A 23,178-nucleotide genomic window follows, 5' to 3' on the forward strand; every position below is an offset into this window, starting at 1 on the left:
CAACAAGTGTTGACATTTCCCAACATCACAGCAGTAATGACTTTATGAACTACTTTACTTCTAAAATCGATACTATTAGAGATAAAATTGCAACCATTCAGCCGTCAGCTACAGTATCACATAAGACATCACTATAGACCCCCTGAGGAACAGTTCCACTCATTCTCTACTATAGGAGAGGAAGAATTGTATAAACTTGTTAAATCATCTAAACCAACAACATGTATGTTAGACCCTATACCATCTAAGCTCCTAAAAGAGGTGCTTCCAGAAGTCATAGATCCTCTTCTGACTATTATTAATTCCTCATTGTCATTAGGATATGTCCCCAAAACCTTCAAACTGGCTGTTATTAAGCCTCTCATCTAAAAACCACAACTTGACTCAGAAGAACTAGTTAATTATAGACCAATCTCAAATCTCCCTTTTCTGTTCAAGATACTACAAAGGTTGTATCCTCACAATTATATTCCTTCTTAGGGAAAAATGGTATATGTGAGGATTTCCAGTCAGTATTTAGACCGTATGATAGTACTGAGACTGCTCTCCTTAGAGTTACAAATTATCTGCTCTTATCATCTGATTGTGGGTTATCTTTCTATTAGTTTTATTGGATCTTAGTGCTGCGTTTGACACAATTGACCACAACATTCTTTTGCATAGACTTGAACACTTTGTTGGCATCAGTGGAAGTGCATTAGCATGGTTTAAATCATACTTATATGACCGCCATCAGTTCGTAGCAGTGAATGAAGATGTATCATATCGATCACAAGTGCAGTATGGAGTACCTCAAGGCTCAGTACTAGGGCCGCTACTCTTCACGCTTTATATGTTACCCTTGGGAGATATCATCAGGAAACATGGCGTTAGCATTCACTGTTATACTGATGATACTCAGCTCTATATTTCTTCGCGGCCTGGTGAAACACACCAATTTGAAAAACTAATGGAATGCATAGTTGATATAAAAAATTGGATGACGAGTAATTTCTTACTGCTAAATTCAGAAAAAACAGAGGTGTTAATCATAGGGCCTAAAAACTCTGCTTGTAATAACCTAAAACACTGTCTAAGACTTGATGGTTGCTCTGTCAATTCTTCGTCATCAGTTATGTGTGCTATTTGATTGCAATCTTTCCTTAGAAAGCCACGTTTCTAGCATTTGTAAAACTGCATTTTTTAAAATAGTGCTTATTACTTATAAAGCCCTGAATGGTTTAGCACCTCAGTATTTGAATGAGCTCCTTTTACATTATAATCCTCTACATCTGCTACGTTCTCAAAACTCTTTGATATTACCTAGAATATCAAAATCAACTGCGGGCGGCAGATCCTTTTCCTATTTGGAGCTTAAACTCTGGAATAACCTACCTAACATTGTTCGGGAGGCAGACACACTCTTGCAGTTTAAATCTAGATTAAAGACCCATCTCTTTAACCTGGCACACACATAACATACTAATATGCTTTTAATATCCAAATCCGTTACAAGATTTTTAAGCTGCATTAATTAGGTAAACCGGAACCGCAAACACTTCACATAACACCGTACTTTCTACATCATTAGAAGAATGGCATCTACGCTAATATTTGTCTGTTTCTCTCTTATTCCGAGGTCATCGTAGTCACCAGATCCAGTCTGTATCCAGATCAGAGGATCACTGCAGTCACCCGGATCCAGTACGTATCCAGACCAGATGGTGGATCAGCACCTAGAAAGGACCTCTACATCCCTGAAAGACAGCGGAGACCAGGACAACTAGAGCCCCAGATACAGATCCCCTGTAAAGACCTTGTCTCAGAGGACCACCAGGACAAGACCACAGGAAACAGATGATTCTTCTGCACAATCTGACTTTGCTGCAGTCTGGAATTGAACTACTGGTTTCGTCTGGTCAGAGGAGAACTGACCCCCAACTGAGCCTGGTTTCTCCCAAGGTTTTTTTCTCCATTCTGTCACCGATGGAGTTTTGGTTACTTGCTGCTGTCGCCTCTGGCTTGCTTAGTTGGGGTCACTTCATCTACAGCGATATCAATGACTTGATTGCAAATGAATGCCCAAACACTATTAAACTGAACAGAGATGACATAACTGAATTCAATGATGAACAGCCTTTAACTATAATTTTGCATTATTGAGACAATTATTGCATTATTGTTTTCCAAATGAATGTTGTTCAGTTGCTTTGACGCAATGTATTTTGTTTAAAGCGCTATATAAATAAAGGTGACTTTGACTTTGAAAATATGAGCCATCCTGATGGCTCATGTAATGGCCATTTTCTGAGCTCTTAGTTTCATTGATTCTGTCAAGGATGTCAGTATGTTTGAACATTTTCTGGATCATCTCGAGCATAGGGACATAAACCACTGTGCATCCAGGGTCTAATACATACTGTATTGACATTAAGACAGGGTAGTTTTTCTCAATAAATGATTTTCTTCGTTTAGTTGAGGACAACTCCCCACCTTTAGCTGTGGCACTGACAAAAATATTTGTGTCCATAACAGCATTCACCAAATCATTCACAACTGCTTCAGTAGGAGAGCCATGATGCCTCTGTAGTATCTCTTGTATAGTATCTTTGACAAGAGGTTGAGACAGGGAAAATATCTGAGTCAGGTGATCAACTATTTCCTGAGATGCCAAGTCAGAAACATGAAGAACAGTTTGCATCTTCAAGAACAAGGAAGACAAATTATGGTGTAACTGGGCCCTTAACTGGCTGGTGTCACAACAACTGTCGGACTCTGAAAATACAGATGTGCCTGCATGGGGACACTGAGCAGGATCCTCGTCCTCAAGGACACCAGTGTTTATGACTAGTGCACTATCATTCTCTGTTGATACAATATCATCACAAAAGTTTAACTACCTTCATGTGTCCTACTTTTGTGTGTATTAAATGATGAATAGACATTTGTGCGGTAGTCGCAGTCCTAAAATTGGCATGGTACATTCTCATGGTTTTTAAATGTCCCCTTAAATGACTGAACAATGTCACCTCTGAGAAAGGCTTTTTGAAGTCACACAATGGACAGATAAAATGTGTGTGTCTTACTTGTGCTCTTTCACCTGCACCAGTTCTGCATGTGTCTTTGTGGACACGTTAAATGAATTTTCAATGCATTAAATGATGGAAATGTACAAATACAAGTGTTGTGGAGACATGGCAAAGGGCTAACTCTTGAATAATGACTATGCTTTAAATGGTAGTGCCTAAATAAATGGGCCCGAGTGTCTGAGGTGACAGCACACAACTTGCACTTCCACTCCACTGAATCATTTGACCATTAAAATTCCTTATGCTTCAGACTCACTATTCATAAACTTAACATAGTAAATGTTCCTGCATGTGAAATGTGTGATTACCACAGAAAGGTCAGACTTCTTCAATATTTGGAGTAAGTTGGTCCTATGGGCACAGATAAAACAATCAATATGAAACCAGTCAAATTATGCAATCAACCTTTTTACAAATTAATAATACAAAATATGATACAACATTTCAAGTGTTAATGTTACTTACAGATAAAGCTGCTCTCGTGACAATGTAGGTCTGTACATGCACACAAAAACAGACAGCAAGACATTTCATTTTTAAGAGACTTTTGTTTGATTTATTCAAGAACAGAAAATGGAAAAATAATTGGCAAAGACGGTTTTATAGATACTATTAAAATTCAATTTGCAAAAAACGATCAAAGTCTTCAGTGTCCATGCATTCACTGCTGACTGCCAAAAATATCCTAACTGATCTAGACCACGGCTGACCCCCCCAACCAGCAGTGTTGGGTATAGTTACTTTGGAAAGTAGTTAGTTAAGTTACAACGTTACCATCAATTAAAAGTAATCAGTTATGATACAGCGTTACCTATTCATAAAAGTAACGCGTTAGAGTACTCATGCGTTACCAAAAATTAAAAGCCGTTTGCAGCGGCTCACACATGACAGACACAGCCCCCGGCCCCTTTAAATGCACCTAGAAGTCGTGACTCCCGACAATGAATAACGTCAGTCATCCGACTAAATTAACACTGCAGGATAACAATAACAGGAAAGTCAGTCAGCAATCGGCTATTCCACATGGCGTTTTATTTATTTATTATCACAGAACATATTATTAATCAAAATTCGCACCTAACGTTACCCAGCCCAAGTAGCCTAGGCTACTGTATATTATGAGCACCACAAGATAACTCCTGATTTTTCTTTAACTTTACATAATGCAGTTATCAAAGTACAAGTATGCTTGTAAACACAACCTTAAACAGGCTTGCAGATTTAAATCCATTTAGAAATGAGGAACAACCAGCCAGCCAATGATCTAACAGAAATTAACAGCTGCCTGTCAGACAAAAATTATAACAAACCGAATTAAATCCTTCACTGCCACACAGGCAAATGACAAATCGCTTAATAGCCGAACTAATTATTATTAAAGTGTCACTCACAGTCACAAGCCTAAATTCGCTGTAACACAGTCCTCTTACATTTACTCCTCAAAGTATTGATTAAAACGTAGCAGAAGCAGATTTTCGAAACGTCTGTCCGACAGTCGATTTCTTTTTCGTTGACAAATTGAAAATAATGTGCGTACTTCCATAAACCAAACGCTGTCCTCTCTGCCATCTTGCCGGGAGTTCGAAAAAAAAAACCCCACACACACACAGGGTCAGGCGCAGGGCACAGACGTATCACAGCCATTAACTTTATGATCACAGAGCTTCGGCTCCGCTGATACATCCGCAGGTGGCACAGTAGACCTAGGCCTACTGTCTGACAAAAAGCAGGCTGCAGTCGGGATTTTCCTTTCCTTAAAATAACGGATTACTTTTTTAAAAAAATAACGAAGTTACTGATTACTTACGCACGAAACTAACGCGTTAAGTTACACATTTCAGGAAAAAAGTAATTAGAGTACTCTAACGCGTTACTTTGTAACGCGTTACCCACAACACTGCCAACCAGTATAGCACTTTATGACCAAGAGTACAAATAACAATGTTATCATATTTCGAAATGCAGGTGCTTTATGCTTCGTTATTATGAAATCACACAGAGTGTGTCTTCTTCCACTCTTCCTACACTTTTAAATGAATTGTCTGACAATACAGAAACCATGTTGTTCCACTTCAGAGGGTGGCTAACTTTTTCACAAATATTACACATATTGTAAGACTGTGACGGTCACGGGAAGACCGCACATTCAACATGGACTTTAATACACACACATACTCACAAACACACACAGAGACTGTTTAGTGATAAGAGTTTATTGTAATTATTGATCAGAGTGAATGGAATACCTGTAAATGATGTGTATTGTTCCCGTGTAGCATTTGTCCCGTGATTTTTAGAGTCCCGGTAGGAAACCATGGCAGGAATTATTGGTTCCGCTTAGGGTGGGAATCTACCATGTATTAATTGAGCGAGGGGGTTTCAGGGGCAACGCGGCCGAGTTGTTGCTGTTATTTCCTGTTTAATGTGAATGATTTAATAACATCAAAGTAGATTTATTAATTATAACATCATGCCAATATGTTTCTTTTAGACGCTGTATATTTAGGTGAACATGTGTAAAGTGTTGTATGTGAGTTTGTCCCTCCCCATGGGGTAATGGTGCTGGCCACCAGTATAAATGTGAATGACTTTGTAATGGAAGGTAGTCTGTGTTTGTTGCTGCAGTGGAGAGTGTGGCCTGAGGGTTGTAGGTATTGTAGGTATTGTGGGTATTTTGTTTAGTTATTTTGAAATTGACCTTGTTGTTAAGGAAGTTATTTTTGGAAACTTATTTTGCATTTGAAATTAATTTGGATTTTTCTTTTTGGTTAAGACTTTGTTCCTTCTATTTTTTGCCATGTTTAATTATATTATTGGGCTTGGATGATTGCCCTTTTGTAAGTTTAAATAAATATTTGTTTACATTTCAAAGTTGTGTATTCATACTGCCTCTGTTTAATTTGGCTACAAAATTTGTGGTGCCTATTAGTAGGCTGACCATTACACTGGTGTCAGAAGTGGGATAGCCAGAAGAGAGCAGTAGGGATTTATTATTTTTTTTGTTTGTTTTATTTTTAACTCTCCACTGCAGTCAACAGTGGCATAGTGTCGGCTCAGAATGGCTCCTAAAAAGGTGCGGACGGATCAAGCTGAGGTGGAGGAACCCGGTAGAGCTGTTGGGGAAGGTGATGTTAGTGAAGTGGAACTGGGGAGCGTCACTGAGGATGTCTCACTTGCAGAGTTGAGAGACCTGTTCCGTTCACATTTCGCACAGCAGCAGGCTCGAGACCGTCGCCTGGAGCAAGAGGCTGACCGACAAGATGCTCGGTGGAGAGCAATGCAGCATCAGTTCTCTCTTCTGCAGCAGGAAGTGCATGTAAGGACGACGCCAGATCTACGGCCTGGTAGTGATATTCAGACTGGCCTTTTATCACAACCAACAGTCCAGCGAGTGCCCTCAGTGTTACGGGATACATCAGTCAGCCGACAGATGGAATCACCAGCTGCATCTCCACTGGAAGGCCAAGGCCAGAGTCCATTGAGAATGAGAGAGAGCCACACCTGCAACGACTGAGTGAGACAGATGACGTAGAGCATTATTTAGCTACTTTTGAACGAATAGCGATGGCGTGTCGGTGGCCAACAACCGACTGGGCAGTTAGGTTAGTGCCCCTCTTGTCGGGCAAGGCTAGGGCTGCATATGTATATATGGACATGGTAGACTCACTTGATTATGACAAAGTCAAAGCAGCCATTCTTGCTAAGTATGACATAAATGCAGAGACTTATCGGCTTCAGTTCCGGTCAACAGAAGTGAAGGAGAATGAAACCCCAAAAGAGTTGTATGCCAGACTAAAAGAAAACTATGCCAAGTGGGTGCAGCCACAGCATCATACTAAGGAGGAGATTGGGGAGACAGTCATTTTGGAGCAGTTTTTGCGCATGTTGGCCCCTGATCTGCAAGTATGGATTAAGGAAAGAGGCCCTGTCTCTGCTGCAGAAGCCGCCAACTTAGCAGACACCTTTATGGCAGCGCGACGCAAGACTCAACCATGGACATTCAAGCGTTGGAAGGGGAGTAAAGATTCCAACAAGTTCCAACACTCCTTCCCCACTACAGTAAGAGCCATCCATGAAGGTAAGTCTGTGAGTGATAAGGTTGGTTCGGCCAAACAAAGCCCTGGTTTGAAATTTGGTGTGAATAGGAGTTTGATATGTTACCATTGTGGACAAGAAGGTCACAAACAGTCAAGGTGCCCTAGTAATGCTTCTACCCAGGTCAATATGTGTACATTTCCAAGATCTAGCGGTGTAGTAACCCCAGTTATATTGCCTTGTGTTGAGGTAGTTCTTAATGGACAAAAGGTTAGAGCACTGGTAGACACAGGAAGTATGCAATCACTGGTGCGTTCAGATTTGGTCTCTGTAGATATGGGGAGTCACACTTCTATAGCACAGATTTGTTGTGTTCATGGAGAAGAAAGGCAGTACCCCACTGTAGGTGTTCAAGTTAATGTACGCGGGCAGGCTTATATATTGGAGGTAGGTGTAGTGGATGGTTTGCCGTATCCAATGATTTTGGGCAGAGACTTGCCTGTTCTAGTAGACCTACTCAGAGATGACAATGAAAGCATGATGATAAAAGATTGTAGTGTAGCTTTGACCCGGGCTAAGGCTCAGAAACAAAATGCAGATAGTCAGTCCTTGAGTATGTTACCTTACTTTGGAGTAGATTTGGAAGTTCATCCAGGTAAGTCGAGGAAACCTAAAAGACAAAAAAGATTAGAGAAACTTCGTTTTACTGTGACGCATTGTGAGGAACCTAGTGTAGAACAAGGGATGGCTCCAGTAGACATACCTCAGGGGATTGGATTGTGGCAGCAAGAGGATTCAGTGATTGGTTCGCTATATAGGCAGGCTCAGGAAGAGGGACAAGATAAGAACTCTACCGCAGGTGGTTTAGGGAATTTGATGTTTGTTAAAGATGGTGTGTTGTATAAGGGGAAGGGGATAGAGGCTCGCATAGTAGTCCCTCAGAAGGCAAAGGAGATGGTGCTTGAATTGGGCCATTCTATTCCCTGGGCTGGCCATTTAGGAAGGCAGAAGACTTCAGCTCGGATTAGCCGACATTTTTTCTGGCCAAATATGAATAAAGATGTGGCAGAATTTTGTAGAACGTGTCCTCAGTGTCAGAAGACTTCCGGTAGAGGTCCCCCTAGAGCCCCATTAGAGTCACTTCCCGTAGTTGGTGTGCCTTTTGAACAGTTGGGTATGGATGTGGTAGGGCCATTAGAACGAAGCAAAACTGGAAATCGCTTTATGTTGGTTATGACCGATTATGCAACAAGGTACCCAGAGGTTTTCCCTCTTAAGACAGTCAAGGCTAGGACCATTGCAATATGCCTTATGCAGTTGTTCTCCCGAATGGGTTTTCCTAAAACTATCTTGACTGATCAAGGTTCCAACTTCATGTCTAAGCTTTTACGACAGGTGTACCGCTTGTTAGGTATTAAGGGCATAAGAACCACACCTTATCACCCACAGACTGACGGTTTGACAGAGAGGTTTAATCAGACACTTAAACAAATGCTGCGGAAGTATGTGAGTGAATCTGGAGCTGACTGGGATCAGTGGATTCCCTATTTACTATTTGCTTACCGGGAGGTCCCTCAATCTTCTACTGGCTTTTCACCTTTTGAATTGTTATATGGCCGGGAGGTGCGAGGTCCCTTGGCTCTATTGAAGGAGTGCTGGATGGGAGGCCAGGAGGCTCCAGAGACTCAACATGTCCTTTCTTATGTTCTTCAAATGCGAGAGAGGCTGAAGAGCATGACTCAGCTAGCCCAGTCAAACTTAGCTCAAGCACAACAACGTCAGTGAAAATATTATGATCAAAATACCAAAGTAAGAAGTTTTGAGACTGGAGAAAGGGTGTTGGTAATGTTACCCAGCGATACCAGCAAATTGCTCGCTAAATGGCAGGGACCTTTTGAAGTGGTCCGTAAGCTTGGACCTACTACGTATGAGGTTGCCAACTTGGGGAAGAGGCGCTCAAGTCGAGTACTGCATGTTAATTTGCTTAAGAAATGGCATGAGAGACTGCCTCAAGTGGCTGGTGTGTGTTTGATTCGTCAGGTGGAGGATGAAGATGAGGTGGAGGAGCAATATTTACCCCGGCCGGTAGTAGCCACAGTTGACCTCAATCATCTTTCCCCCCTTCAACAGTCACAGCTTCAGAAGATTTGTCGCCCAGGGGTGGGCCAAGAGAAACCTGGACGCACCACACTGATTCATCACAACATCACATTACATGAAGGGGCTGCCAATCGACGGAAGAGCTACCGTATCCCTGAACGGTTATTACCAGCATTGAAGGAAGAGGTGAATCAAATGCTAGCCATGGGTATTATTGAACCTTCTAGCAGTGAGTGGTGTAGCCCTGTAGTCTTAGTTCCAAAAAAAGATGGAACCCTACGCTTTTGTGTGGACTTCAGGTATTTAAATTCAGTTTCCAAATTTGACTCCTACCCTACTCCGCGAATTGATGATTTGATTGACCATCTTGGAAGGGCTAGGTGGCTGACCACACTTGATTTATGCAAAGGCTACTGGCAAGTCCCTTTGAGTGACACTGCAAAAGAGCTGACCGCCTTTAAAACCCCCTGGGGGCTCTTCCATTTTTGTACTATGCCGTTTGGACTGCATGGGGCACCAGCGACATTCCAAAGGTTAATGGACCAAGTGCTAGGTGGGCTGGAAGGATACGCAGCAGCTTATTTGGATGATGTCATTATCTTCAGTTCATCTTGGGAAGAACATCTTGAGCATCTCAAAGTGGTGTTTCATCGTATTCAATCAGCTGGTCTTACTATCAATCCCCGTAAATGTGCCATAGCAAAGAAGGAAACTGAATACCTAGGATATGTTATCGGTGGTGGTGTCATTAGGCCACAGATACAAAAGATGCAGGCAATTCAAGACTGTTCCCTGCCCCAAACGAAAACTCAAGTGAGAGCATTCCTGGGTATGGCTGGGTGGTATAGGCGCTTTGTGCCTAATTTTGCGGTTCGAGCAGCACCTTTAACTGATCTGACACGGAAGACCTGTCCTGTCCAAATTCAGTGGACTGAGGAGGCAAAGCATGCCTTCCAGGACATTAAAAATGCCCTATGCAATGATCCTGTGCTGTCTTGTCCTAATTTTGAAGAACTTTTTGTTTTGCAGACTGATGCTTCTAATACTGGCATTGGGGCAGTGCTGTTGCAAGGGGCACTGGGAGATAGACATCCAGTGGCCTATATAAGTCGCAAGTTGTATCCCAGGGAGGTGAGATACTCCACCGTTGAGAAGGAGTGCTTGGCCGTTAAATGGGCCCTGGACACGTTCAGGTACTACCTTCTTGGCCGGGAGTTCCTCCTTGAAACTGACCACCGGCCACTGCAATGGATGGATCGAATGAGAGACTCAAATGCACGAATCACTCGATGGTATCTATCTATGCAACCTTATCGTTTTATTGTCCAGCATGTTCCAGGAAAGAGTAATGCTACAGCGGACTTTCTTTCTCGCCTGCCGGCTTGAAAATGGGTGGAGGGGAGTGTGACGGTCACGGGAAGACCGCACATTCAACATGGACTTTAATACACACACATACTCACAAACACACACAGAGACTGTTTAGTGATAAGAGTTTATTGTAATTATTGATCAGAGTGAATGGAATACCTGTAAATGATGTGTATTGTTCCCGTGTAGCATTTGTCCCGTGATTTTTAGAGTCCCGGTAGGAAACCATGGCAGGAATTATTGGTTCCGCTTAGGGTGGGAATCTACCATGTATTAATTGAGCGAGGGGGTTTCAGGGGCAACGCGGCCGAGTTGTTGCTGTTATTTCCTGTTTAATGTGAATGATTTAATAACATCAAAGTAGATTTATTAATTATAACATCATGCCAATATGTTTCTTTTAGACGCTGTATATTTAGGTGAACATGTGTAAAGTGTTGTATGTGAGTTTGTCCCTCCCCATGGGGTAATGGTGCTGGCCACCAGTATAAATGTGAATGACTTTGTAATGGAAGGTAGTCTGTGTTTGTTGCTGCAGTGGAGAGTGTGGCCTGAGGGTTGTAGGTATTGTAGGTATTGTGGGTATTTTGTTTAGTTATTTTGAAATTGACCTTGTTGTTAAGGAAGTTATTTTTGGAAACTTATTTTGCATTTGAAATTAATTTGGATTTTTCTTTTTGGTTAAGACTTTGTTCCTTCTATTTTTTGCCATGTTTAATTATATTATTGGGCTTGGATGATTGCCCTTTTGTAAGTTTAAATAAATATTTGTTTACATTTCAAAGTTGTGTATTCATACTGCCTCTGTTTAATTTGGCTACAAAATTTGTGGTGCCTATTAGTAGGCTGACCATTACAAAGACTAGCTTTATATGCTAATGAATTAGGCTCAAAATAAAAGAAATGGTGAAAATACGTTACAGCCTAAATTAACATTTGAGTCACCTTGATTTTGGGGGATGCTCACTGCACTCCTTCCACTTAAACCTATAATGAAAAGACGTTTGTAAAGGTTTAATAAAAACTTGCAGAGTTCATTCAGTAACTATCATGTCCATAACATTGAATAAAAGTTACAGCTAACGTTAGCCACTAGCTCATTTGGGTGCATGCAGGAATAACGTCACATTGAACTTAACACAAAACAGCAGCAACACACTCAAAAACAGAATGACTATCGCTTGCTGAAAAGAGTTATTGACTAACGTTAACATTATTGCATTGTCACGAATTTAACAGTAACTGTTACACAGGATATGACAGTAATCGCATTTTTGGCACATAAAAAATGCGCGCCGGACTGTCAAGCTGCGCACTTAAAAACAGTCTCGTCTAACAGTCAAATATCACAGGGTGCTAACAAACAGCAGCCACACCCAAAAACAGAAAGTTATTGACTAACATTAACATTATTGCAAGGGCTGTGCAAAAAATCGAATGCGATTTACATGCGCATCTCATCAGTAAAGATACTCCTGTGATTAGAAGTATATCTCCAGCACGTGCGTTCAGATCAGGGTTGCCAGGCTTTCACAACAAATCCTGCCCAGCTGCTTCTTAAAACTAGTACAAAACTAACCCAATCGCGTTTCCAGGAGGTTCCCCGATAAAAATTTCTTCCCGGGGTCAAAATATAAAATTTTTGGAAGGGTTGCCATGGTAAAATTCATATTTTAGGTGCTAAGTATCACGTTATTGGTATTGGGGTTGCTTCGACCCGTGGACATGAAAAACAACCGCAGACTTGGCAACACTGGTACAGGTGGAGCGACAGTTACTACACAGAGCCGTAGTCTACCGACAACTAACACAAAATCGTTTTCAAAATCGACAAAGAATCGCCTGCGATTTTAACATCATTTTTTTGTAGATTGTCAGTGAATTACGGCTCAGTGTAGTAAATGCCAACCGGTGTTGCCAAGTCTGTGGTTGTTTTTCATGTCCGCGGGTCAAAGCGACCCCAATACAAATAACGTGATATTTAGCCCCTAAAATGCGAATTTTACCAAGGCAACCCTGCTAAAAAAAAAGTTATATTTTAACCCCGGGAAGCAAATTTTATCGGGGAACCTCCTGGAAGCGCAATTGGGCTAGTTTTGAGAAGCAACTGGGCAGGATTTGTTGTGAAAACCTGGCATCCCTGATCTGAAAGCACATGCTGGAGATATACTTCTAATTACAGGAGCGTCTTTAACTGATGAAATGTGCATGAAAATCGCATTCTAATTTTTGCACAGCCCTAATTATTGCCCTGCCACGACACTAACAGTAACGTTACACAGGATATTATCTATCACTAATGTTAGCAGGCGGACTAACGGTAATCATGCCCGCGGCACCATGAGGCTGCATGCTTGCAACTTATATATTAAAAATAACCTCGTCTAACTGTCAAGTATTACGTGTAAAATGATATTCTTACAATATTACAACAAGCAAAGTAGTTTTGAAGTGTTTTGGTTTACTTACAAGTTGTTTCATGATTGATACCACGTTGCTCGAGGTAGCCATCTTGGATAGATTTTTCAGGTAACGTCAGTTAGGGCCACACGTCATGACGTCATATCACGTGATAAACAGTAGACTTAAAAATAGTGAGTGAACCAGCGGTGTAAACTCAAAAATTTTGATGCACACAAAGATAAAAAGACATATTTGTTCATAGACATTAATAGTTTAAAGGTGGATTAACTCAGCAAGAGATTTTAACTGTAGTGACCTGAGTCTTTAAAAGCTAGCAGTCCTGTTCGGGCTTACAGTGTACTACAAGCATAAAGGTCTGATTCTACATAGCATAGCTCAAATAAGACACAAGTTTAAACATTGAATATTAACCTTTTCCAAATTTCCAAACAACGAACAGACAAAACTATGACTGCTAAATTCGCCTGTGAGGTGTTCAAGTGTTACCAATAAAAAAAAAAACAATAAAACTGTCTAACACATTTGCCTTCTAACTACTCACTAAAAGCTCCACGAATTTACTTGCACTTTCAACCACAAAAAATGACATTGCTTGTCCACGCAAATTAAAAATTATAGTTTGAAAAACCATTTCCACCATCCGATCTTGATCTCTTCTGTCTCAAAGCTCCGCCCACGCTAGGTTGATTGACATTCATCCTTTGATGTAACATTTGCGATATAAGGTTTGAGCATTTGATTTGCCATTTGCGATGTCCGTTTGAGCATTTGATTTATCATTTGACCATCTGATTCATGATTTGAGCATTGACTTTTATATTCAATTATGACAGGTTTATACTGGGTTGATGATGAAAATTAAAAATCAAATCCGAATGAGGAAATGAAATATGGTTTGAGCATTTGATTTTTAATTTGTGCAGACAATTTGAGAGTTTGATTTATTATTTAATATTTTCACCATTTGATTTATCATTTGAACAGTTGTTTTGAGACTTTGATTTATGATTTGATCTTTTTAAGCATTTTAATTTTAATTTTAATTATGTTAGGAAAAAACTTCCATACTGAAGAGCATTTGATTGGACAGAAAATCTGATGAGAAGCTGAACCTACATTTTTTACAACTTTTCAAAAAGTTGAATTAGTTTGTAATTAGATAATGTTGCAGTAGGCTACATTGTTTTTAAGAAACAACATATAAAGTAAAATAATTAATGTAACCAAAATAACATTTCAAGAACAATTCAACCTGGTATGTTTTCGTTAAGTAAAAAATTAATCTTTGATCACAGTGCACCTTAGTTACATCTGGAGGTCAGACCTGTTTTCCACCATTTCTAACAAATCAAAACGAAACAGACGATCTACAGTTTGAAGAAGCATGTGATCAAGCAAAGCGTTGGAAGTCTGTGACATACAAGAGTGGAATTAATCTCAATACAGTTCTAACTAATCTGATATAATCTCATCTAAATTAATTTGTGCCAATATGACCAGAACTCATGTCATGTGTAGCCTGGTCAACGGATTCACAGATTGATCAATAAGGAAGGTAGAATTAACGGCACACACGCACATGCACATGCACACGCACACACACACAGCCACACACACTATTTGCAGGGACATTCCATGTTGGTTTTTATACTGTACAAACCTTATTGTTTATCCTCTTACCCTAAACCTCACACAAAACTTTCTGCTATTTTAGGTTTGTTAAAGGGGTTATATGATGTTGCTAAAAAGAACATGATTTCGTGTATTTGGTGCAATGAAATTTGTTTATGCAGTTTAAGATTTTTATATATATATATATCTCTTATAGTGGCCGGGGGCGTGGTCAACACGGACAAATAAAGGCCGCTCTTAAATATAGACCGGGGGAAAAAGAGCCAGATAACGAACATACACGACCACTGTCGGAGCGTTTCTCATTCTCGAGTCAAGAACCGGTTGCATCAGTTTTCGAATCACCAGTACACTGAACGGAGAAGCGTTTCTGTCAGACGTGTGCGATTCAAGAACCGAGGAGCTGATGATACTGCGCATGTGTGATTCAGCGTAAAGCAGACTTACACACAGAATGTCTGAACTGAACTGATTCTTTTAGTGATTGATTCTGAACTGATTCTGTGCTAATGTTATGATCTCTGTCCACTAGAATGCTATTGCTTTTAATTTAAAACAGGTTCTTTATGCCCCCATCAAATTAAAAAAAGGTTAGAGAAAAACGTACTGTGCCATGGTATAACAGTAATACTCACTCTCTCAAGAAAGAAACTCGTAGTCTTGAACGCAAATGGAGAAAAACTAACTTGGAAGTTTTTAGAATTGCATGGAAAAACAGTATGTCCAGCTATAGACAGGCTCTAAAAACTGCTAGGGCAGAGCATATACACAAACTCATAGAAAATAACCAAAACAATCCAAGGTTTTTATTTAGCACCTAAATTAACAAATAACCAGGCGCCACCTGATTAAAATATTCCACCAACGTTTAACAATAATGACTTTATGAATTTCTTCACTGATAAAATAGATAACATTAGAAATACAATAGCGAATTATTTCAAATCTTCCATTTATGTCTAAAATTTTAGAAAAAGTTGTGTCTGCTCAATTGAGCACCTTCCTAGGGGTGTGCCGGTTTCAGAATTGGTGATGACGGTTATGACGTGAGTCAAATGTGACGGTTCATAACATAACCGTCGGGGGGGGGGATAGCGTGTTTCATTTTGTTTCATATTGTCTCGCCACCATGCTAGTGGATCTGCCGTAGAGTCAATTTGTTGATCTTGGAGATAGCGGGTTAACTCCGTGTCAGCGCGCGCTCTGATCGGTAAAGGGGCAGAGATTTCAGACCTCCGTTTATAAAGGAGATCTGTCACAAAACTCATCATCCGCGCCAAAGTTTTTTGAGCAAATTTCAAAGCCGCACCCGCCCGCCATCCGCTGATTGTTTTGCGGTCTATGCTTTGCTGATGCGAGCCGAAAAAAAAAAAAAAAAAAAAGCCATTGTCTGTTCTAGAAAGGATGCAGCAAAGATATTTAATGCTAGAGTATGAGGCATAGGCCTACGCTGAGTATCATTTACAATGAGATGCGCTCTAGTTCACAGTACTTCCATGTCACGGTTATCATTGTCTGCTATATTTGCTTTTTATTTATTAAAATACATGCAATTGGTCGATGAAACATCTATTAAAATTAAGATAAAATTTGTTCAAAACGAAATTCGTTTTTAAGAAAGGTTTTCTACAAAGCAAAATTTAATGAAGTGGTAAATATCATGTCTGACGATTTACAAAACTTCATTAAGTGGTAAAAACCATGTCTCCCGATATATTGCGCATCTGATGATCCTATCTAAAAAATGAAAATAATTTTTGATAAAAAATGTTTGTAAAAAATATTTTAGTGACACGGTTATATACTAACCGTCACACCCCTACACCTTCCTGCACAAAAATGATCTGTATGAAGAATTTCAGTCAGGTTTCAGGCCCCACCATAGATTACAATAAAATTACAAATGACCTGCTTCTTGAGTCAGATCAAGGCTGCATGCTAGTTTTACTTGATCTTAGTGCAGCGTTCGACAACAGAGATCATGACATAATCATAGATCAATTACGAAACTATACAGGTATTCAAGGGTAGGCTCTGAGTTGGTTAAGATCCTACCTGTCCGATCGCTACCATTTTGTTTACTTAAATGGGTAGCCATCTCATTCATCACCAGCAAAATATGGAGTGCCACAAGGATCCGTCCTAGGTCCCCTTCTATTTTCAATATACATGTTGCCTCTTGGTAATATTATTAGAAAATAGGGAATTAGCTTCCACTGTTATGCTGATGATACTCAGCTATATATATCAACGAGACCAGATGAAACTTCTAAATTATCTAAGCTAACAGAGTGTGTTAGTATAGGTTCCAATTCACACTAATAACTAGTTGTTTATTAGCATGTCTATTATTAACATATTGGCTGTTTATTAGTCCTTATAAAGTACATATAATGCATAACATCCATAATCCTACCCAATACCCAATACCCTGAACTTAACAACTACCTTATAAACTATTAATAACCAGCAAATAAGGAGTTAATTGAGATTTTGGACCCTAAAATAAAGTGTGACCATTTTCTCCTATTAAATTTGGATAAGAGAGAGATATTAATTATTGGACCAAAACAATCTACAATCAGAAATCTGGGTGTTATATTAGACAGCAACTTGTCTTTTGAAAAGTATATTTCCCAAGTTACAAAAACTGCATTCTTCCATCTTAGAAACATTGCCAAGCTACAAAACATGTTATCTGTTTCTGATGCAGGAAAGCTAGTTCATGCATTCATGACCTCTAGACTGGACTATTGTAATGCACTTCTAGGTGCTTGTCCTGCTTCTTCAATAAACAAGCTACAGGTAGTCCAAAATGCAGCAGCTAGAGTCCTTACGAGGTCAAGAAAATATGATCATATTATCCCAATTTTACAGTCTCTGCACTGGCTACCTATTAAGTACCTAACTAGTCTTCTACCACGTTACAATCCATCACGCTCCCTAAGGTCACAAAACGCTGGACTTTTGAAGTTCCTAGGATAGCAAAGTCCACTAAAGGAGGTAGAGCTTTCTCACATTTGGCTCCTAAACTCTGGAATAGCCTTCCTGATAATGTTCGGGGTTCAGACACACTCTCTCTGTTTAAATCTAGATTAAAAATGCATCTCTTTCGCCAAGCATTCGAATAATGTATCTCTTAAATTGTGAGTGTAGTTACATCTGATCAAATGCCCATTCTGATCATTATGTACATTACAAATAATGTACATAATTTTTTTCTCCTCTATGCCCTGACTTTCTGAAATGTGTTGTTTTTAAAGGCCGTGTTGCAAGGTTAATTTTTTAACGAATTTGTGCAACTTGTTGGTAATAAACATTTAAACTGTTATCCATTGTATTTTATGTTGTTGGGTATCACAAAACTGAATATAATACGGAAAAGTAGGTACTATCTTACAGCGGTCTCCTTTCCCCCACAATGCACTGCATCATGTCACGTTGGGGAGAGAATTTACCAAAGCCCGCTTTGAGAGCATTGAGAGTGACTAGAGAGACGAGTAGTAGATGAGAGTATTCAGATAGCACAGATTATGGATAAATAAATACATAGATATATATAGATAGATAGAATACATATATAGATAGATAGATAGACAGACAGACAGATAGATAGATAGATAGATAGAGAGATATCGACCAACAGCGACCCAAACGGACTCGCTTCCCTACAGCATAAGCTTTTCAGCGCAGTTTCCATGGGACAGCACCCACACAAGCTCCTGCCAAACACAGCGACAAACACACGGCTACGTTTGCAACAACATTTTCACCTGAGGAAGGGATAAACGCTTAGCAACTTCCATATAGCTAGCATGATGCCTTCTTCTATGTATATATATATATGTGTGTGTGTGTGTTGTTATTGTGCACTGCTGCTCGTAGACTAGCTCCAGTGCTCATTGCTGCGATGCTAAATGATAGCAACTCACCAGGACACTTCACCCACTCTCCACTCATTCTCCTCGGGCCATGCATAGGTTTTGACGGACATCAGTTCTCTTGGCAATTCCTCATTTGCCCTCTCACAGCTGGCTCGATCGAAATTACACGGCTGGCTCGATCGAAATTACATGGCTGCGGGCCATCATACATGTTGGCTTGCTACCTCTTCCTCATCCCAGTCAGTCGCTATAACGTTAGTTCTGATGCTGCGTTCCAGGCAGGTTTTGAGCTCGTTATCACTATTTCATACCACTGTAGCAGAAATGAGTCGAACCAGACAAATCAAAGAGTCTATCAGAGCTGTGAGCATTGAAACGAGAGCCGAACTCCTCAGGAAGTCATAAATCAGTTCTAGTGCCACAAGAACCAAGCAAGATAACCAACCAACCAACTTGTTCAAACAACAGCTTTCAACATTAACACCAATAGAACAATTATTGACAATTTTAATTCGAAGAAGAGATTGTAAAATTTATTGTTCGTGATTGAAATGCATCGCTGGACATCACATGTAAACCCAGGAGATCAAGTTAAATACTTGCATTGACTTCCCCCACCCAGCAGAACCAGACTGAAAGGGGGAAGGGCTTTAAACCTTTGTCTTCACAGAAAAGTCCCTTTGCCAGAGAATGGCAAAGAAACTGCTTTTTGTACATTATATATGGACCAGAATGAACTCAAAAAGACTTATAAATGAATCATTCCATTGCTTAACTCCATATTCATTTATGTGTAACCCACACATTTGACTATCATGTATAATCACTTATTGTGTATGTCTTTTGATAACTATAGGATACATAGTCATGTCTAGTATTGACATAATCGAATTTTCTTGCTTGAGATTGTCCTGACAATCATTTATTTGTAAAATATATCATAATAGTGTTATAGGAATCATGTCCAAAATTAGATCCTGCGAGGCAGGAACCACATGCTTGGTAAGATAAACAAATGATTTGTGATTTTAGCTTGTAGCTTTGCTACCTAGCTTTAGCTTGTAGCATCTAGCCATGCGGTTAGTCATCATTGTTCTTTGAGCGCGGTTCCAGCGTGCCTGCCTGCTGCTACTATGCCACGATGAGAAGGAACACAACCTAGTCTCGTCAAACTTTATTTCTTTTCTTTTCCGTTTGAGAGTTTCTTGTTCTGAGTTAAGTTTTGTAACGTCGAGTCTCCGACGCCTGACCTCGGATGCCCGTTCAACTTCGACCAGCGCACACGACTCTGCACTTTCAGCCAACGCCCAACAACCACGGGCTTCCCAAGACGTCACTTCACTACTGAACTTCCAGCCAATCAGCGACACCGGGATACCCCTTTCAACGGGACTCCCTTTCACAGGAAACGAAGGCAACGTATCCCCAGATATTTGTTGTGCTGGTGTATCTAATATAATTTTAGTCACATTGAGGAACTCAATGCAAGGGCTAATTACGTGATTGATGGTTGTTCATGTCTATGCAATTTAACGTATTGCTGTAAACTTGGAATTCCATATTTCCATTTTCTTAAACTCATCTTTTCCTAACTTTCGATCTTCCTGCAACTTGTGTGAATGTGTGAGTGCGTGCATTTATGTGTTAGATTAGTTTATATGTCTTAGATTTATCTAATAAAGCCTTATTCATATTGAAAAGAGAAGTATCTTGTGTTTTGTGCTTACAAGTTAATGTCTTAAACTGCCGATCTTGTTACTGTGCTAATTGATAGTGTTTTCACTATAGTTTGGGTATGAGTATCCAGCGCAGATTTGATGTTAAACGGCTCGTTCACTGAACCGCAGGCGCGTCTCCGTGAACAGCCGTGAAACAGTGATTCTGTTCAAATTCCATTTAAAATCTTAAATGATTCCCTTTGAGCTAAATTGACCTGTTTCCGTTACACCTCTACTAATGACTTTGTACCGTTCCAGGCAAGTTACGCCAAACTTTCTGAACGCAAGGAATTGTAACTAGATTATTTATTTTATTTCAACGTTACTTTGACCTTAAATCGTTTTTTCAACGTGTACCACTTGCATAAACACTGCATCCGTAGGCAGTATTATTCGTAGGGGCTGTCATCGTTGTTTCGCGTGCTATGTGACCTCAGAACTTGGAGTACATCGATCTAGTACGAGACACGAGTTCACGGGTGGGAAGTCACAGGTTTAAATTGCCGTTCCAGTGCACTTTCACGGGTTTAATGTTGGAAAAACACGGGTTACGGGTTGCCAGGAACGCGGCATCATACTAGGCTGAGGCTACCTTTCCTCGACTTCTCCCAACGTGACGGCATCACAGAGTTAATACCAAAAACTTCTTTAAGACCATTTTTAAGATATTTTAGAAATTATATACATATCTTGAGTGTCACGGTTGGTAAACCTTTATCTCGGGGTGTTTGCACTTTGTGGTGAAATCTGTGTGTTTTGCGTCTGCACTGATTAGCTTGGGGGCGTCTCCATTAATTGTCGGCAATAGACCGTATCATAGTACTGAGACTGCTCTCCTTACAGTTACAAATGATCTGCTCTTATCATCTGATCGTGGGTGTATCTCTCTATTAGTTTTATTGGATCTTAGTGCTGCGTTTGACACAATTGACCACAACATTCTTTTGCATAGACTTGAACACTTTGTTGGCATCAGTGGAAGTGCATTAGCATGGTTTATATCGTACTTATATGACCGCCATCAGTTCGTAGCAGTGAATGAAGATGTATCATATCGATCACAAGTGCAGTATGGAGTACCTCAAGGCTCAGTACTAGGGCCGCTACTCTTCACGCTTTATATGTTACCCTTGGGAGATATCATCAGGAAACATGGTGTTAGCTTTCACTGTTATGCTGATGATACTCAGCTCTATATTTCCTCGCAGCCCGGTGAAACACACCAATTTGAAAAACTAATGGAATGCATAGTCGATATAAAAAATTGGATGACGAGTAATTTCTTACTGCTAAATTCAGAAAAAACAGAGGTGTTAATCATAGAGCCTAAAAACTCTGCTTGTAATAACCTAGAGCACTGTCTAAGACTTGATGGTTGCTCTGCCAATTCTTCGTCATCAGTTAGGAACCTAGGTGTGCTACTTGATCACAATCTTTCCTAAGAAAGCCACGTTTCTAGCATTTGTAAAACTGCATTTTTCCACCTCAAAAATATATCTAAGTTACGGCCTATGCTCTCAATGTCAAATGCAGAAATGTTAATCCATGCATTTATGACTTCAAGGTTAGACTATTGTAATGCTTTATTGGGTGGTTGTTCTGCTCGCTTGGTAAACAAACTACAGCTAGTCCAAAATGCAGCAGCAAGAGTTCTTACTAGAACCAGGAAGTATGACCATATTAGCCCGGTCCTGTCCACACTGCACTGGCTCCCTATCAAACATCGTATAGATTTTAAAATATTGCTTATTACTTAAAAAGCCCTGAATGGTTTAGCACCTCAGTATTTGAATGAGCTCCTTTTACATTATACTCCTTTACGTCCGCTACGTTCTCAAAACTCAGGCAATTTGATAATACCTAGAATATCAAAATCAACTGCGGGCAGCAGATCCTTTTCCTATTTGGCACCTAAACTCTGGAATAACCTACATAACATTGTCCGGGAGGCAGACACACTCTTGCAGTTTAAATCTAGATTAAAGACCCATCTCTTTAACCTGGCATACACATAACATACTAATATGCTTTTAATATCCAAATCCGTTAAAGGATTTTTAGGCTGCATTAATTAGGTAAACCGGAACCGGAAACACTTCACATAACACCGTACTCTCTACATCATTAGAAGAATGGCATCTATGCTAATATTTGTCTGTTTCTCTCTTGTTCGAGGTCACCGTGGCCACCAGATCCAGTCTGTATCCAGATCAGAGGGTCACTACAGTCACCCGGATCCAGTACGTATCCAGACCAGATGGTGGATCAGCACCTAGAAAGGACCTCTACTGCCCTGAAAGACAGCGGAGACCAGGACAACTAGAGCCCCAGATACAGATCCCCTGTAAAGACCTTGTCTCAGAGGACCACCAGGACAAGACCACAGGAAACAGATGATTCTTCTGCACAATCTGACTTTGCTGCAGCCTGGAATTGAACTACTGGTTTCGTCTGGTCAGAGGAGAACTGGCCCCAACTGAGCCTGGTTTCTCCCAAGGTTTTTTCTCCATTCTGTCACCGATGGAGTTTCGGCTCCTTGCCGCTGTAGCCTCTGGCTTGCTTAGTTGGGGTCACTTCATCTACAGCGATATCATTGACTTGATTACAAATAAATGCACAGACACTATTTAAACTGAACAGAGATGACATAACTAAATTCAATGATGAACTGCCTTTAACTATCATTTTGCATTATTGAGACACTGTTTTCCAAATGAATGTTGTTCAGTGCTTTGACGCAATGTATTTTGTTTAAAGCACTATATAAATAAAGGTGATTGATTGATTGATTGAATTGTCATCAGCAACAGCTGCCACTCATTACTCATTCACTATATATTGGCTTGTCTCACTTCTTGTGTTTGTGAGATCGTTGTTACTTGTTTGATGTGGTTACCCTGTTCGTCTGGCTTTAGTGTTGTATGCATTGGATGTCTGCACGTTCAC

At 40.1% G+C, this 23,178-nt stretch overlaps 1 protein-coding gene across 1 annotated transcript; it reads left to right on the forward strand.

The window, feature by feature from the left end:
* The first annotated feature begins 6,559 nt into the window (after positions 1-6,559).
* Positions 6,560-11,426, forward strand: LOC113113519 (zinc finger protein 174-like). Its single transcript, XM_026279746.1, has 2 exons — positions 6,560-7,146; positions 10,233-11,426. Exons 1-2 carry the CDS (start codon positions 6,633-6,635, stop codon positions 10,235-10,237), a joined length of 519 nt encoding a protein of 172 aa, XP_026135531.1. The 5' UTR covers positions 6,560-6,632; the 3' UTR covers positions 10,238-11,426.
* Positions 11,427-23,178: the final 11,752 nt, after the last annotated feature.

Source organism: Carassius auratus, chromosome 14 (assembly GCF_003368295.1).
Source record: "Carassius auratus strain Wakin chromosome 14, ASM336829v1, whole genome shotgun sequence".
Lineage (NCBI taxonomy): Eukaryota > Metazoa > Chordata > Actinopteri > Cypriniformes > Cyprinidae > Carassius > Carassius auratus.